Below are 17,010 nucleotides of genomic sequence, written 5' to 3'. Positions count from 1 at the left end.
GTGCCGGGTGCATAGAGCAGGATGGGAAGGACTGATGCTGACACACACACAGGCCCGGAGTGAGGTGGTCTGGGCTGCACCATGGACACGGCCTTCACCTGCTCCCTCACCCGTCTCCTGTTCCTGGCTTCACCTGCTCCGGGCAGCCTCTCCTGTCCCTGTGCCCTGTCCGTCCTCTGTGACACGGCAGCGGGAGGAGTCCTTGCTCCTGAGGGTCATCGTGAGGGGCACGGGAGACGGGGCCGCTCACGCACCAGCACCGCTGTGCACAGAGGTGGCGTCCAGGTGGTGTCCGCTGCGCTCGCTCCCTCCCGTTCTTTCTGCCCTTGCCGAAATCCCACACAGCTCTCAGAACGTTACCCCACATCCTTTACTGTGACTTCCTGGATTTAATCATTTTTTAACCTTTTAAAATTAATTATTTTTATTAACATATAATGTATTATTTGCCCCAGGGGTACAGGTCTGTGAATTGTGAGGCTTACATTTAATTGTTTCTGTAGAAATGTCCGAACATGCCATGTGACACATTCTTGATATTTGTACTCGGCAGAGTCTGGTTTCCTGTGTACGGGGTAGCGATTGCCGTTTCCACGCATTGGGAAGTGACCTCCCGTCCCCGTCCAAAGCTGTCACCGTAGTAGCTGTGTTCCTTACTCTGTACATTGCACCCCCATGTCTTGTTTATTTTATAACTGTAAGATTGTACCTTTTATTTTATTTTTATTCAGGTCTTTTTGATACACATACGACATTAGTCAGCCTCCCAGTCGCACTTTCCCACCCCTGCCCTTCCTGTCCTCTGGCAAGTGCCTGTTTGTTCTCTGTATTCATGGGTCTGTTTCTGTTTTCTTCTGTTCGTTGTTTTTTAGATTCCACATAGAGGTAAAATCATACAGTATAATAATTATACCTAGTTTAATAGCCTCTAGGTTCACCCATATTGTCCCAAATAGTTTCCTTCTTTTTCAAGACAGAGTAGCGTTCTGGACAGAGAGAGAGAGTGTGGCAGCTCCTTGTCCATCTGTCCACTGAGGAGCACGTGGGTTCCTGCCATGTCTTGGTCATTGTAAGGATGGCGCATGGAATGTAAGCGTGCGTGTGTATTCTGGAATCGTCCTTTCACTTTCGGGTCAGGCCAGATGTTTTCCGGAGCTGTGGTAGCGCCCAGCTGCCAGGCGCTTTCCTGCCGTTGTGCCCTGGGGTTTCCTCGGTGGGCGGGGCCTGTAGTCAGACCAGATGCCTGCCCCAGCCTGCTCCGGGGGCTGCCGTCCTGCTGTCGTGTGTGGTCATCGTCCCTTCTCCCTGGGGCAGTGCTGCTGTCCCTGTCCGCGTGGCCACAGCTAGGCTTTGCCGCAGGCAGGGCAGTTGGAGCGTGTTCGTAAGGAAGCGTGTGCGGGAGCTATGGTGTTACCAGCAGATTCGGTGCACAGGTGCTCGCTCGCCCCCCTGGTGTCAGCGTGTGCAGGCTGCTGTGTGGAGGGAGAAATGGTGCTCACCAGCTCTTTTGTTCTTGAAAAGGTCTCCTAAGTACTCCCAACCCCCTGTGCTGTTCTGAGATTAGCACTGTACACAGTCGTCGCTCAACTGATGAACAGAAAGAGCTTGAACATCAACTGACGGTTTGACCCTGACCCTGATGTTGGTAACTCTCACGATTGTGGTAAATGGCTTTACAGCTTCAAGGCATAAAACAACAGAACTTCCCATGCCTCTGCTCCCGTGGGCAGGAGTCGTGGTGGGATTCAGCGTGCGCTCTGTGCCAGGCCCCCCACACCCTGCAGTCGGGTGTCAACTGGGGCTGCCGCATCACCGTCTCTGAGGGCGCGGACAGCCTGGCAGCCAGCAGCCTCTGCTCCCCGCCGACTGTTGCCACACGCTGTCCGTTCCTCGCTCCACGGGCAGCTCGGTATGGAAGCGCACAGCGCGGCAGACACAGAGAGCAGGGGTGGGGGAGACTGAGGGAGGGGGCTAGCAGGAGCCTCGTTGCCTGGTGGCACCTCAGCACTTTCACTGTGCTCTTCCATTCAAGTCATGTCACTGGACCCAGTTCTGCTCCAGGTGAGGGCATCCACCAGGCCATAGACACCCAGTGGCAAGGTCCCCAGGAGCATCTTAGAGCTTCCCCATCACAGTGACGTGCCGCTTGATGTAACACATGCCGCAAAGAAGCTACCTTTCTGCAGCAGGAAAGCCTAGTACTGAGAACGTGACAACCTGGTGTATCAGTTGTTAGTTGCCACCTGGTGGACCTCCCTGAGACTTCCTGGCTGATAGCAAGGGGAGCTGGTTATGTAGCGCCTGTGTGAGGAGTTGTGGCTGGGTCTGGGGCGCAGGCTGGTCCGGGCCCAGCTTCCAGCGGGAGGACCTGCTCGCCAGCTGCTCGTCACGGGGCCGGCCAGTTGGTGCTGATGGCTGGCCGCGGGGTGGGGGCACGGCCAGACGGGTGGCTGGAGGCCTTGGGTGCCCCTGGTACGGACATCCCTACCCAGTTTCTGCACACAGTCTGCTTCGCTTCGTGCCCCATTAGATCCTGGCTCTGAGAGCACATACCCCAGGAAGCAGAGCAGGAGAGCCACTAACCTGTGAAGGCCTAGACCTGAACCCTGAATGTGAGGCTGCATCACACCTGCAGTTTTGTAGTTGTCACCAAGCTCGTACTCATGGGGACGGGACAGGGGCCTCATCTCTTCATGGGAGGACACCAGAATCCCTGTCAGTCACTCACCATGTGGCAGAGTCCACCAACACCTGCTGGCTTAGAATGTCATTGTAGAAACTCCTTTATTTTAAGCTTGGAAACCAGAGATGTAGGTTGGGTTTGGTGAAAACAGCTTGTTCCCTCCACAGCGGTATGCACGCGGCCGGTGGGTCAGTGCTGACGGAGAACGAGGAGCCTCCGGCCATCTCCATGGGGGCCTCTCCCAAAACTGGGCTTCAAGATCTGGTGGATGGTTCCAAGATCACAAGTCTCACAAGATAGGAGATAGCAGCATCTGATTTATTTATTTATTCATTCATTCATTCATTTAACAGACAGAGGTCACAAGCAGGCAGAGAGAGAGAGGGAAGCAGCCTCCCCGCTGAGCAGAGAGCCCGATGCGGGACTTGATCCCAGGACCCCGAGATCATGACCTGAGCTGAAGGCAGAGGCTTAACCCACTGAGCCACCCAGGCGCCCCTGATTTCTTACAGCCTGGACCTGGAGACTAGCATGGGGTCACCGCTGCCGTGCTCACGGGATCCTTATTTAAGGAGAGGGGCACTCCTTTAGGTCCCTGGGCGAGAAGCCTTGGACACTTGGGGACCTGTTTGAAAACCACAACACCGGGGCGCCTGGGTGGCTCAGTGGGTTAAGCCACTGCCTTCGGCTCAGGTCATGATCTCGGGGTCCTGGGATCGAGTCCCGCATCGGGCTCTGTGCTCAGCAGGGAGTCTGCTTCCTCCTCTCTCTCTCTCTCTCTCTCTGCCTACTTGTGATCTATCTCTGTCAAATAAATAAAAATCTTTAGGAAAAAAAAAAAAAAGGAAACCACAACACCTGTCTTAATTCAGAGCACCGTTCAGGCACTTTTCTGCCGTATTCCAAGGAAAGCTTACTTCACATATGTGAAGTCATTAAACCAGATATTTCTAAGGCTCTTTTACGCCGTGAATTCCTGTCATCTTATAATTTCTGTTTTCCATGTGGTGTTGGTCTATTCCCTGGTGTTGTGTCTTTACTGTGTAATCAGGCAGTGCTTGGGGGTATGAAATTGATGTTTTCTCCTTATATTATTCTCCTAAATAATAATAGTTACTTACTATTATTACACTTAAGAAGTTTGAATATTTATATAATGTTTGGAAAGTCCAGCAAACCCTCGTAGAAAAGGTATGATGATGAACATGAACTTGAAGAATATTGTAAAGTAAAGAATTATGTATTTGTAGAGAATACCAGTTAGTCGAAGGTCAGTATTTAAAAGATAACTTTTTTGGAATGGTTTTGTTTACCTATATTTAACTTTAATTGAGAGTACTTTGGAAATTTCTTCTTGTTTCATCATGTAGTTCAGGGTGATTTGGGGGATGAATTTTCCAGTATACTTGTCTGTTCAGAGTCTGAAGAAATTCTGAAGGAACCCAGACTTTTTTTAATCTTTACCACTTATAAAGTGAACTTGTCTATTTTAATTTGATTTCTTTGTGTGCTAGATATTGTTTTTAGAAAACACAGTTTGCTACTTTGTACATAGCAGTTTGCTTATTGTTTCAAGAATGTTACTTTAAAAAAATCCTATTTTTTTTCAAGTTTCTATTTAAATTCTAATTAGTTAACATATGTGATGGAATTGGTTTCAGGGGTAGAATTTACTGATCCATCACTTATACACACACCAGCCAGGGCTCATCACAGCCCGTGCCCTCCTTGGTGCCCATCCCCCATCTAGCCCACCCCTTCTGTCTCCTCCCCCATCAGTACTACAGGTCCCTGCCATCAAGCATCTCTGAGGGTTTCCTTCCCTCTGTCTTTCCCCCTTCCCGTGTTCACCTGTTTGTTTCTTAAATTCCACGGATGGTGAAATCACATGGTATTTCTCTTTCTCTGACCGACTTATGTCGCTCAGCATAACACCCTCTAGTTCCATCCATGTCATTGCAAATGGCAAGATCTCATTCCATTTAAGGGCCGAGTAATATTCCGTTGTCTGCATAGACCACCTTCTCTTTATCCATGCATCTGTCGTCATTTAGAACTACCCTCCATCCAGCAGTCGCGCTACTAGGTATTTACCAAAAGGATACAGAACTACCGACTCAAAGAGGTGCACACCCATGTTTATAGCCGCGTCAACAATAGCCAAATTAGAACAATATCCTTTTAGAGAAACAGATTAATTCATTCTGTCTCTGTCATTTATTTTTATTATAATAAGATCGAAGGGAAACAGATGTAGCTTAAGAAAATACATTCATGATACACATAATGTGGATTATGCCAAAATAATTCCCCATCACATTAGTGTTAAAGGTCTTTTGTATGTAATACTATACATGTAAACCTATTTTGGACCCTTTTTCGGTTGCAGTGTCCTCTTGCGTGGCAGAGCAAGTGGGAAGGCCCTGAAGATCCCTTACAGTACCTGCGTGGTCTGGTAGCTCGAGCCCTCGCCATCCAGGTAAGCGCACACCACTGAGTGGCACGCGGAGGGCGCCATGCATCGGGGACCCATCGACACGTGGCTGTGCAGAGAGCGCGAGGTCACGTCCTCTGCTGTCCTCTGCTGTGTAGACAGGGCACTCCTTTAAAATGGTCGTGTGGGTTTTTTTGCTCACTGTAGCTCTTCCTGCCTTTTGGGAATGTAGAGAAGGATCTATGCGTTTACTGTATGTGAGTCAGATGGTCGGTAACTGACACCGATTCTTAGCTGTGACTAAGTCACTGTAGAGCATGACCCCTGCCCGGAGGGAGCTGCTTTTTTCCTTTTTTTTCTTTTCTCAGCAAATCAAGTTTTTTTTTTTTTCCAAGGGACCAGTCTGGGAACTTGCAGGAAAACTGAGTGGAATGAGGAATGGTCTAAAGTCATTATCTGGAAGGAGCAGCACATGCTACTGGTTAGCGGTGCGAGCGGTGTACCCCTTCCCCCGTGTGGTTTCGCGGTGCCTCACTCCCTTCATCCTGCGCTGCCACACCTGCTGCACAAACGGCTTCTTTACCGTGACTGCTGTGGCCGTGAGTCCTCCTCGAGGACGCTCGTCCAGCTGCAGCTGTGTCACCGCTCATGCCAGCTCCGCCTTTGAACCCCTGGACACCTTTGAACTAGACTCTGGGTTCTTCCTGCTTAGAGTTTGCCCTGTCTGTCTCTTTCTGGAACCTCCCGACTCAGCCTGGAATCCACAGCCCATAACTTTAACTATCCCCTTTAGAAACTTCATTATCTTGTCTCACTCTCCGTCGTGCCTCATCCTTCCTAGAAAGAGGGCACTTGGGTTAGTCTCTGTCCACACGCAAGCTGCTGAGCTCTGGGGCCACATGGGACAGGGTCCCGTGCGGGAAGGGCTGGCCCTGCCCCTGGTTCCACCAGGCCTCTTCCTGCAGTGCACTGCTTTCCTGAAAACCATTCTGTCACCACCTCCCCTTTCCCTTGGCCCAACCCCTCACATTCTGCATTACAGAGAAAATTGAAGCTATGAAATGGGACCCTTTGAGAAGTCCCACCCTTCTCTCCCACCTACAGATTTGCCTGAAGCCGCCCTCTCCTCTTTGTGCTAATACGGAAGAAGTTGACCTTCTGCTGGTGAAGGCTCATCTTTTTTTTTTTTTTTTTAATTTTTTTAAATTTATTTTCAGCGTAACAGTATTCATTGTTTTTGCACCACACCCAGTGCTCCATGCAGTCCGTGCCCTCTCCAATACCCACCACCTGGTTCCCCCAACCTCCCACCCCCCCACCTCTTCACACCCCTCAGATTGTTTTTCAGAGTCCACAGTCTCTCATGGTTCACCTCCCCTTTGACCCACATGCTGGACTTCGCTGTTCTTAGCTCCAGGGACACTGCCTGTAGGAGTTCATCACTTCCTCTGCTCTTCCTCTCCCCTCCCTTCCTGCTCTGTTGTGCCCATCTACAAATGAGACCTCTTTAAAGGGGCCAAGACTCGTCAGAACATTTGTTTGGCTTCTAATATGACTAATCTCTGGGTTGTAGGATTATTGGAGAAAAAATTACTGGATCTGAAAATGACTTTAAAATCAGCAGGCAGAGAAGAACCAGTCAAGGACTCTGATTTGCTGTCTGTCTGTCCGCTGTGCCTAGGTGCACACATAAGCAATAAATGGCAGAAGATGGGAGCGGAGGAAGGAGGGAAGGAGGGTGGGGGAGGTAGGGAAGAAGGACACATAGTCTGTAAATAACTCAGGAAAACAGAAATGCTCCGAAGTTCTTGGTGTGTTCTGATTGCATGGCTGTGATAATGTGTCAGTTCATGCATTTGTCCGTATTCCTCACTGTACTTTCTTATCAAAGGCAGGAACTGTCTTTACTAGCTGGAAATAGTAGCCTACACTACACTGTGTCATATATGTGCACATACACTTAATTAAGTGCATATGACAGTAAACGTGTGGATATTGCATTTAATATATAAGACAATTTTTCATGAATTATAATTTTCTGGCACGATCATTTATACTAAGTGTGTTGAATACCCGTCATCACAGCTGAAAACTTTGCCACTGTCACTTTCACTGTGTAATTTCTTAAAACCTTTATAGTCATTCCTCCTGAATTGTCATGGTAAAACACCCTCCTGGCCCTTGACCTTAGCTTGTCTCCCGTCCTTCTAACCGGGGAATAGCAATATTTGTCATTTCAGCCACCACTTAGGAGCATGGTTTTTTTCACTTGTTCTGTTTTCCTATCTGAATGTGTGTGTGGTTATGAACGTACAGAGATGACTACCTTCCTGCGGTAACTTCTGGCATCTGGGACTCACACAGGTGCCGTCTCTATGTCCCGGGTGAGGGTCCAGAGCAGCTTGGAGCCGTGCGGATGGGGGAGAGAGGGTCATCATTTGGAGGCGGGATATAGAAGGAAAAGAGCACTGCTGGGGGTGTCCCCCACAGAGCCTGCTCACTACAGGGTTCTGAGCAGATGAGCGGAGCCTGGCCCGGGTGAGGGTAATGTCCGTGCACTGATGCCTTGATTCCTTCATTCAGTCAAGGTACTGTGAGCAGCTGCTTGAAGCGGGGTGTGAGGGAAACGGTCAGGAAGCTGGTACAGTTCCTGCCTCACAGGTGTCATTTCCGACCTGAAGTTTCCACCGTGGTGTCCAGCCCTTCTCTGAGGTCGCTGTGCAGAGTGGTAAACAGACACGCTGTGTTCCAGGGAGCTGTCCTTGCAGTGTCTCAGAGAAGAGGGACAACAGAATCAGCAATGGTACACACCATGAAGGAAGTACGGTGCCCTGGAGCGAGCAGCAGGAGGTCCCCGGGGACAGGGAGCAGTGGAGCAACACCGGGCAGAGAGCACAGGAGAACTTAGCCCACCACGGGGGAGAGGCCAGAGTGCGCCAGGCAAGGGGAGGGCGGGCAAGCGGAGGGCCGGCGTCCAGAGGAAGCCCGGGGCTTTCACATAGCTGCAAGCCTAGCACCGAGCACAGGGAGGAGAGGGGCGCAGAGAGTAGGCAGGAGGGGCAGGAAGGGTCAAGTTACAAGACCTTATTAAGGAATGACGGTTGATCCTTGGGAACCTCTTGCAGATCCCGAGGAAGGGAAACTAGATCATTTTAGAGGTGAAGATTGCATGTGGCGTCTTAGTCCGCTGTGTGGCCTGGGGTTGAAGATTGAAAGCTGGTGATTTGTGGAGAGCTAGAGAGTCCCTAGGTCCCCAAGGAGTCTCCGCCAAAGAGTCTTCGGGGATCCTGGCATCCATTCTCTGGGCTCCTCTCAGCAAGATCTTCTAGAGCAAGAACTGCCCCCACCCCCGTATTTCTAATATAGCATACTGTCCCCTGAATGAACAGGTGAATGGACAAGATAGGTTATTTTCTGTGGGGATCCTGGAAGTATTTCTCTGGCTTCAGGTTTTTCTGCCTTTTCTTTGGAAATAACATCTTAGAGTTTCTTTGGCTCCTGATTTCCAGGCTTTGTTTCTTCTTGGTGTCCTGAATACCCCTGCAGTGTGTCTAGCCCATATATTCCGAGTCTCCTGTGATGGTTGTTGCAAATTCCGAAATACTTTGGTGCCAGCATTTGCCTTTGTTTCTCCATCTTCCTGTTCTCCACCTCCCGCAGCCGGATCCCTTGGCCGCACACCCGCAGTTCTGTTCCTTCCCAGCTCGTAAGCTGCTTCTGTCCCAGCAGCATGCACGGACCTTCGCCTCCGGGACCCGGTCGGGCTGGGGTGTGTCAGAGCAGTACTCGACCATGTGGACGGACTCCTGCTGTGTCCACATCGTCCTTGTACTGCTGAGCAGACTCGGACTGCCGTGTGTCAGTGGCAGGCTCGCAGGCTCATTTTCTAGGCCTGAGTTTCTGCTTAGGTTCCATGTCCTGTTTTACAATTGATAGTGACTGCTTCAGCTCTGCCCGGGATGATGATGATGGTGGTGGTGGCGGCGATTATCGTTCTAACTCAAGCCCCTGGCCGATATACTTGTATACGACCATATTTGGCCACCCTTCCTTCTTATGTTAAAATCTTGTTATTTATTTATATCAACCTTTAGCAACTGTGAAGGCTGGAGAGATCTGAACAGCAAACAGAAGTAGTGAACACCAGCGTTAGCGCGTCATATGCTCCTTAAGGTCTTTCAGGAGGTAAAGATAACTAAACAAGCAACAGCAATCTAAACAACTCTCTCTCTCTTTAAGATTATTTATTTATTTATTAGAGAGAGAGAGCAAGTGGGGGAGGGATGGGGGGACAGAGAAAGCATCTGCCGCAGACTCTGCACTGAGCACAAAGCCGGACTCCTGCTCCACCCCACGGCAGGAGATCATGACCTGAGCTCAAACCTGCGGAGCCTCTAGAAACCCCAAACAGCTATCCATCTAAACAATGAAACTCTGGGAGAAAATAGCAGATGTGGTGCCACCTAGAGTCTCTCCGTGTCCCACCCCCCGCCCCGGTCCCCATTCTGCCCAAATGGCTCCTCCTGCTACGGCCAGGGTTCATCGTGGACGAGGCCTGAAGTGGGCGCGGTACCAGATTGCCACGGCCCCCCTTCTGCCCGCAGTGCTGTTGCGCTGGGTCCTCTCCTACCCTCCGCACCCGGCAGTGCCGGAAGCAGACCTTTCCGTCGCCTGGCTTTCAGTCCCTACTCCTCCCTCCCTCTTGTTTTTCCTGAGATTCTTTTTAGATGTTGTGTTCTATCTTATGATCAGATAATATTCAGGCACGGTTTCTAGCATGTCTGCTGAGATGCTTCTTGTGACCTTAGCCACACAGATTGCTTCTTCAATTTGTTACATTTTACTTCTCCTCTCCACTTGAAGAAGACTGAATGGTCACTGAAAACAATCTTGAGAGCCTCTAGTTCTTACTCTTCCCTCTTTGACCTTGACTGTTCTCTAAGGACTCAGACTGGCATTTCTGGATCTAGATGTCTCATGACACCCTTTTTGGGTTCATCTAAATAGCTCTTCTCATTTTCCTAGATGTAAAATCTGAGCTTCAGATTGTTTTTCTTATCAGTGTGCCACTTTATATATTCAGACTTTTTTTAAAAAGATTTTATTTATTTATTTGGCAGAGATCACAAGTAGGCAGAGAGGCAGGCAGAGAGAGAGGGGGATACAGTCTCCCCGCCGAGCAGAGAGCCCGATGTGGGGCTCGATCCCAGGACCCTGAGATCCTGACCTGAGCCGAAGACAGAGGCTTTAACCCACTGAGCCACCCAGGCACCCCCAGACTTTTAAAAATGATCTCATGAAGGACAGAAAACAGAAAACAGATATTCGTAAGAACTGAGCTCATTCTGGAGACTAGGCACGTATATGCTGTACATGAGATCTGGTAATATTTACAGCACACGAGGTGGGTGTAATTTCCGTTTTTAAAGATGGGAGAAATGCAACCCCAATTTCAAGAATAGTTAAACCGTTTACAGGAATTACATGGTAAATGAGAGAACTCACACTCAACTGCCCTTTCTTTAAAAACATGCCAGTTTTTGATCATTCCATAAACTATCAGCAACATTTTAGAAAGATTTTCACTCTTCCCCTTGAAACGTTTTACGATGGCCTATCTCCATACAGCCATTGCCGCAAAAGTCACTGACTCCTCCTTCCTTCCTGTGACAGAGGCTGAGAATCTCAGAATCACTGTTAACTCCGTCCTCTCTTCGTGTGTGTCCAGCCTGGCAGAAACATCTTACCTCTATATTCGAGAACACTCCCATGTACCACCTGACCTGCCACTGCCTTGACCAATGTCATTATCAGTGCAGCCACCACCTACCTGTGCTGCATCCCCCCGTGCCCCCCCCGGTCGGTTCTTGGCCAAGCAGCCTGGATGTTCTGGCTAAAGCATGAATGAGACGCTGTCCCTCCTCTCCTGGGAATATCCTCGTGACATCTTATCTCCAGAGTCACACAGTCCTTCCATCCACCGGCAGGTGAAGGTCACGCGCTTTCCCTGTCCGGTTTCCTCCTCTCTCCACTCCCTTATGTCCTTTGCCGCAGCCTTGCTGGCCTCGGGGCTGTCCAGTGACCAGACCGGCACCCCCCTCCCCAGGCTTTTATTCTTGCCGCTTCCTCCACCCGAGCTGCTGCCCCCAGATTCGCACCGAAGGGATTTTCTGTCTCTGAGCTCTTTGCCCCACCGTCATCTCAGCGAGGCCTTCCTTGGCCATGCTGTTTCAGGTCGTAGCCCCCCTCCTTTCCTTCTTTATTTTTCTCTGGAGCCTACATCCCCAGCTAATGCTCTGTGCATTTCACTGAATTTTCTTTGTGTTCCTCCCCTGGAAGCTTCAGAAGGGCAGACATTTTTGTCTGTTTACTGCTCTATCCAAGCATGTGAAACAGGGGCTTGCACAGGTAGGTTTTCAGTATCTAATGTATAAATGAATGATTCGATCACGGTTAGGGTTATTCTCAAGGAAACGGACATGAATCTCTTTGACGTTTCCTTAACCATCGTGATTTACCTCCCAATATGTATTCTGTAGCATCCGTGACATGCTTATGAGATTTAATTTCTATTTAAGTCTGCCCGATAGATGTTACAGTTTAATTTTTTACTCTGTAATTTCACATTTGAAGATTTGCTTTATTTTCTCTTGAAACCCTAGTTGTTAAAAGCAGTCTTACTAAAAATATCTTTTTAATTTTTCATTTGTGTTCTGGGATATCTGACTCTACTTTGGAAAGTTCTGTAGTACTTTGCCTTCCTAGAAAAGTCTTTATTTTCCAACTCCTTTTAGTAACTCTCACAGTGCCTAGTATAGGGTTTTACACATAGTAGGCACACAGCAAAAGTATGCATAGGAAGGCATATCAACAGAATTGAAAAAGCAGTCTGTTTGCGATCTAAAACCTCTAACATCCCTATTTTTCTATACGGTACTCAGCCAGAAGACGTATGTGATGGATCTTTTTAATTCATATTCATTCATTCATTCATTCATTCACTCACTATTTATGGAGCTTCTGTTTTGTGCCACCACTATTCTAAGTGCTGGAAGTACACAGTAATGAGGAAATCATGAATTCCTGCCAACAGGAATCTCTACATTTACTGAAGGAAATAGATAACAAATAAATAGATTAATAGTGGAATTTCATGAAAAACATACATCTTAGCCCAAATTCTGAGATTTACGATTAACGTACAGCCGAGCTTTAAACCGTTTGTCACCGTCATGAAGGGAACTTAGGCGTACCCGAAACACGGCCAGTAAAGTAGGGCTGTTGCTGTCGCAGTAGCATCACCGGATTTTAGGAGTTCTGTTTTGAACAGGGACAGTACTTTCTCCACACTCTGGCTAGCAAATTCTGCCTGTGGTCAGCTGTCCTGCACATTCGGAATGCGAAGTAGTAGCCTGTGGTCTGCGATCATCTGCAGTTGTGTGGAAGCGAGCCTATAAACTGCCTGCAGAAGATAAATCTCGGTTCTAGAAATGTGACAGTATAGCAACATAATTGGCTTTCAAGATAACAAAGTCTTCCCTGAATTTTTATCTGCATTTCGCTTTTGTCACATGCATACCAATTTCGGCGGCGACTGGCGCGGCATAATAAGAGGCTCCTCGCCGCGGAGGCCTGCGGAGACCGTGTCAGCACACCCCCCAGGGCTCCCGCAGCATCAGCAGGCTCCACAGACAGACCGTGGTCCCTGCAGGAGGCGCGCCTGTGGGCGCCCGTGTATCAGCACTGCCTGCCCCCGTCAGGGTGTGGGCTTGTGAGCTCAGGAAGGACCCAGCTGCAGGGACCCTCTGTGTCCCGCAGCCGTGGTGTGGCCGCAGAAGGCCAGTGCGGGTGTCCCGGGTCTGGGGGACTCTGCCTCGGTCTGGGCTCTCCAAGGGAAGGGTCCAGCCCCCAGACAGAGGAGCGGCCTGAGCCCACGGACTGCCTCATCCTGTGCTTGGGGGTCTCCGTGGTCTCCCCTTTCCCAGGTGCTCCTTCTCATACCCCCTACCCCGGCTTCCTCCCTCAGGCCTGGGCATCTGCTCACATCCCCCATCTTCAGGGAGCAGCATCTGTAGGGGGTGTGGGGGACACCGCAATGCAAATGATATGATAATAAGATCCTGTCGGCCCTGGGGTTACCAGCCCCAGGGCTCCTTCCCTGTGCATGCTCCCAAAAGGGCCAGGTCCTGGGGCGAGCCTGCTGGTGAACCCCTAGGTGCGCCCTAAGCCGCCCCAGTGGCTGGTGTCCCTGCAGTTTCCCGGCCCAGGGGCCTCAGCTCTTCCCCTACTCCATCTGGCCACCTGCCACCTCTAGCAAACTTGTCCACAGTTTTCCTGCTGTAGTCAGAGCCTGTCCCAGGAGGTCGTGAACCATCCTGAGTCCCTGAAAGCCCTCGCCACGTGGTGGCATGGTCAGTGTAGCTGGAGCACATGGTCCTGGTTCCCCTTACCTTCGGTTCTGTGCCTTCTGTCATCAGAGCCCCGTGTCCTGAGCTCCTTGCACCCAGCCAGCTGCACCTGCGCACCCTGTGGAAGGGCTCTGGGCCGTGGGCTCATCTGACTGCGTTTGCAAAGAGCACAGAAGCGAGCCCTCAGAGAGGCTACCCAGCTTTCTGCACCCTGTACAAATAGCTCAGCAAAGTACTTTTCAGTAATATGTTTTCTAGGAAGAACCTTGAACAGAAAATCCTCACCTTAAGTAAATCTCAAAACCTCCTTTTTTACTAAATGTCCTAAAAATGATTGCTAACCTAGATCTGCAATTTGTTAAGCTTTTTTTAAACCTCTAATTTTTAAAATCTCAGAAAAGTTTTTTTCTATTTTTTTAATTTTATTTTTTCAGTGTTCCAAGATTCATTGTTTATGCACCATACCCAGTGCTCCATGCAATAGTGCCCTCCTTAGTACCCACCACCAGGCTCACCTAACCTCTCACTCCCCTCCCCTCCAAAACCCTCAGTTTGTTTCTCAGAGTCCATAGTCTCTCATGGTTCGTCTCCCCCTCCGATTTCCCCCAACTCACTTCTCCTTTCCATCTCCCAATGTCCTCCGTGTTATTCCTTATACTCCACAAGTAAGTGAAACCATATGATACTTGACTCTCTCTGCTTGACGTATTTCACTCAGCATAATCTCTTCCAGCCCCGTCCATGTTGGGTATTCATCCTTTCTGATGGAGGCATAATACTCCATAGTGTATGTGGACCACATCTTCCTTATCCATTCGTCCGTTGAAGGTCATCTTGGTTCTTTCCACAGTTGGGTGACTGTGGCCATTGCTGCTATGAACATTGGGGTACAGATGGCCCTTCTTTTCACTACATCTGTATCTTTGGGGCAAACTCCCAGTAGTGCAATTGCAGGGTCATAGGGTAGCTCTATTTTTAATTTCTTAAGGAATCTCCACAGTTTCCCAGAGTGGCTGCACCAACTTGCATTCCCACCTGCAGTGTAAGAGGGTTCCTTCCCCTTTCTCCACATTCTCTCCAACACTTGTTGTTTCCTGTCTTGCTAATTTTGGCCATTCTAACTGGTGCACGGTGGTATCTCAATGTGGTTTTGATTTGAATCTCCCTGATGGCCAGTCATGATGAACATTTTTCCTCAATATCATTTGTTGAATAATTTTTCCGTTCCCCAGTGATCTGTGATACTGCCGATATAAAATATTGAATTCTTATATTTTTTCTCATTTTGATCACAGATGGAAGTTCAGCTTCCTTTTGTATAGATCCATGATATATCTCATAAACATGTGTGAACACGTGAAGGGCAGTGGGGTTTTGCCTGTGGTGTATAACTGATGCTTTCCTGTTGCCCTTTGAGTTCATCTCAAACAGTTCATTATATGAATGTAATTTTGTTACAATAAGGATATAGATCTAATTCTATATTTAACTGGTTTCATTACTGATAGCTAATAGCTTTAGTCTCTGACTTTTATGTCCTTAAAAATCTTAGTTTTGACTAATATGTAAATCAGTTGAAGGACATTTTTGAGTAATGTTTAAAAAGAAAAGGTACAGTTGTGTATTTATTTTCTGAACTCTAGCCTATATAAAAGTGATACCTCGTTGTATTCACGAATGAAAGGTAAGTTAACTAGATAAAAAGTTTTCCAGGGAAAAGCCTTTTCCTTCAAAATTCTGTCTATACTGGTTCATATAGGAATAGAACTCTCCTTCTTGCCTTGTTTGTTTGGTTTAAAACGAAGGATGCACCTGCCTTGATGGGTCGTGATCACCCAGGGTCCGCAGTTGACCTTCAGATCTGCTCCTGATGTGTGACCGTCTGCGGGTTTGGAAAAGTAGACGGTGCCACGCGCTCGTCATTACGGCAGCACACCCAGTACTTTCACTGCCCTCGAAACCCTCCGCGTCCCCCCCGGCACCCCTCACCCAGCCCGGCTAGTCGCCGGTCTTCTTCCTGCCTCCAGAGTCTCGCCTTTTGCGCTCCCGCGGTCCTGTGGAACTGCCGCCTGTTCTCGCGGCTTCTCTGACTCAGCAGCGTGCATCGAAGGTCCCTCCCGTCCTTCGTGGCTGACAGCCGGTGCTTCAGTGCATTAGTCCAGGATGTCCTGAAGGACATCTCGGTCACTTCCCAGTGTTGACAGTATGAAGAAAGCTGCTCTAAACAGGCTGAAATGTAATTTTTAAAAAATGTGCTTCACTGTGTTTTCTTCTGTGAAGTTTGCTGTTCAAAGACAATATACATATTAAAAGAATCTTTGTTATTTAGATTCTTTTATCAAATATGCCTTTGCTTTAGTCTGCCTTTAAGCCTGACAAAAACGTTTATTCCCCGCCATGGACTAATAAAAACATTTGTATTATAGAAGCTTTTCCTTTTTCTTACTAATGTTATTAATTCACATTTTAAGTAAAAATCTGATTATTAGCCACACTTTAATTTTTAGTTAATTTGAACATATGCATATCTAATACAGGCAACAACTGTTTTGAAATTTTTGAATTAAAATTTAATTTTAAGAATTAATGATAGTATTAATTTGAAACAAGTTTGCATTAAGTATTACTTATAAAAGATCATGCAAGCATAATTTGTTAGCTTTGTCTAGCTAGTGAAAGTAGAAGGCAGATAATGAAAACATTTCATAGGGAGTAAACCAAATAAACAATAATTTAAACATCCTTAAAATAGGTAATATCCACGAAGAAATATAGTTTGCTAAAGAGCTCTTTTTAGGTTGTTTCTGCTTTATAAGTAAGCGTGTGATGAACCGGTGTAGGGCCGCAGGAAGGTTTTGCTGCAGGCGGGAGGAGGTCAGAGGCACTGGACATTCACACAGACACAGGCACTGTGGAGTGGCTTCTCCGCACCTGGCTGACAGGTGTACGTCCTTGGGGACGGGGTGTTGCAGCACAGGATGCATAGCTCCTCCGTACGGGAGTGAGTGATCACCGTGTTTCCCAGCCGTCATAATCATACAAAGTGAATGACTGAGTAGATGACCGCTGTGCGGGGTGGTACCAGCTGATGTCACCGTGCTACCGCGTCTGTGCTGGAGCTGGGCTGACAGACTGACGGACTGGCCCATATGGACATGGGGATCACCAGTAAGTTACCTTTCCCCTAAGGCACCTCAGCACCCGCCCGGTGGATTGCACAGAAACCGTCGCATGGGGCTGTTTCAGTCAGCCTCCAGCCCTCCGTGTCCTGGGCGGCGAGAGGAGTAGGACGCTCGGGGCTCGGTGGTGGGGGGAGCACAGGGTCAGCTAACACGCAGGAAGCCCGTCCATAGTGTGAAACACCTAGGACATGCTTGGGGACGATGTGTGTTTCTCCAGGGGACATAGCGGGTTTATAAAATGCCAGATAAGAAGAAGAGACTGAGCAGAAACACCTTGTACCAAAGAACCCGTTCTTGTTGGAC

General features: G+C 48.6%; 1 protein-coding gene across 1 annotated transcript in view; it reads left to right on the top strand.

Moving 5' to 3' along the window:
• LOC111153786 (dynein cytoplasmic 2 heavy chain 1) overlaps positions 1-17,010 on the top strand; it is a 309,334-nt gene that overhangs the window by 258,134 nt on the left and 34,190 nt on the right. The window contains 1 exon segment of the mRNA XM_022513025.1: positions 5,073-5,162. Within this exon segment, the coding sequence (XP_022368733.1) occupies positions 5,073-5,162 (90 nt within the window).

Source organism: Enhydra lutris, unplaced genomic scaffold, assembly GCF_002288905.1.
Source record: "Enhydra lutris kenyoni isolate GAN:26980312 unplaced genomic scaffold, ASM228890v2 scaffoldscaffold34, whole genome shotgun sequence".
NCBI lineage: Eukaryota > Metazoa > Chordata > Mammalia > Carnivora > Mustelidae > Enhydra > Enhydra lutris.
This window is presented reverse-complemented; position numbering and strand designations above follow the sequence as displayed.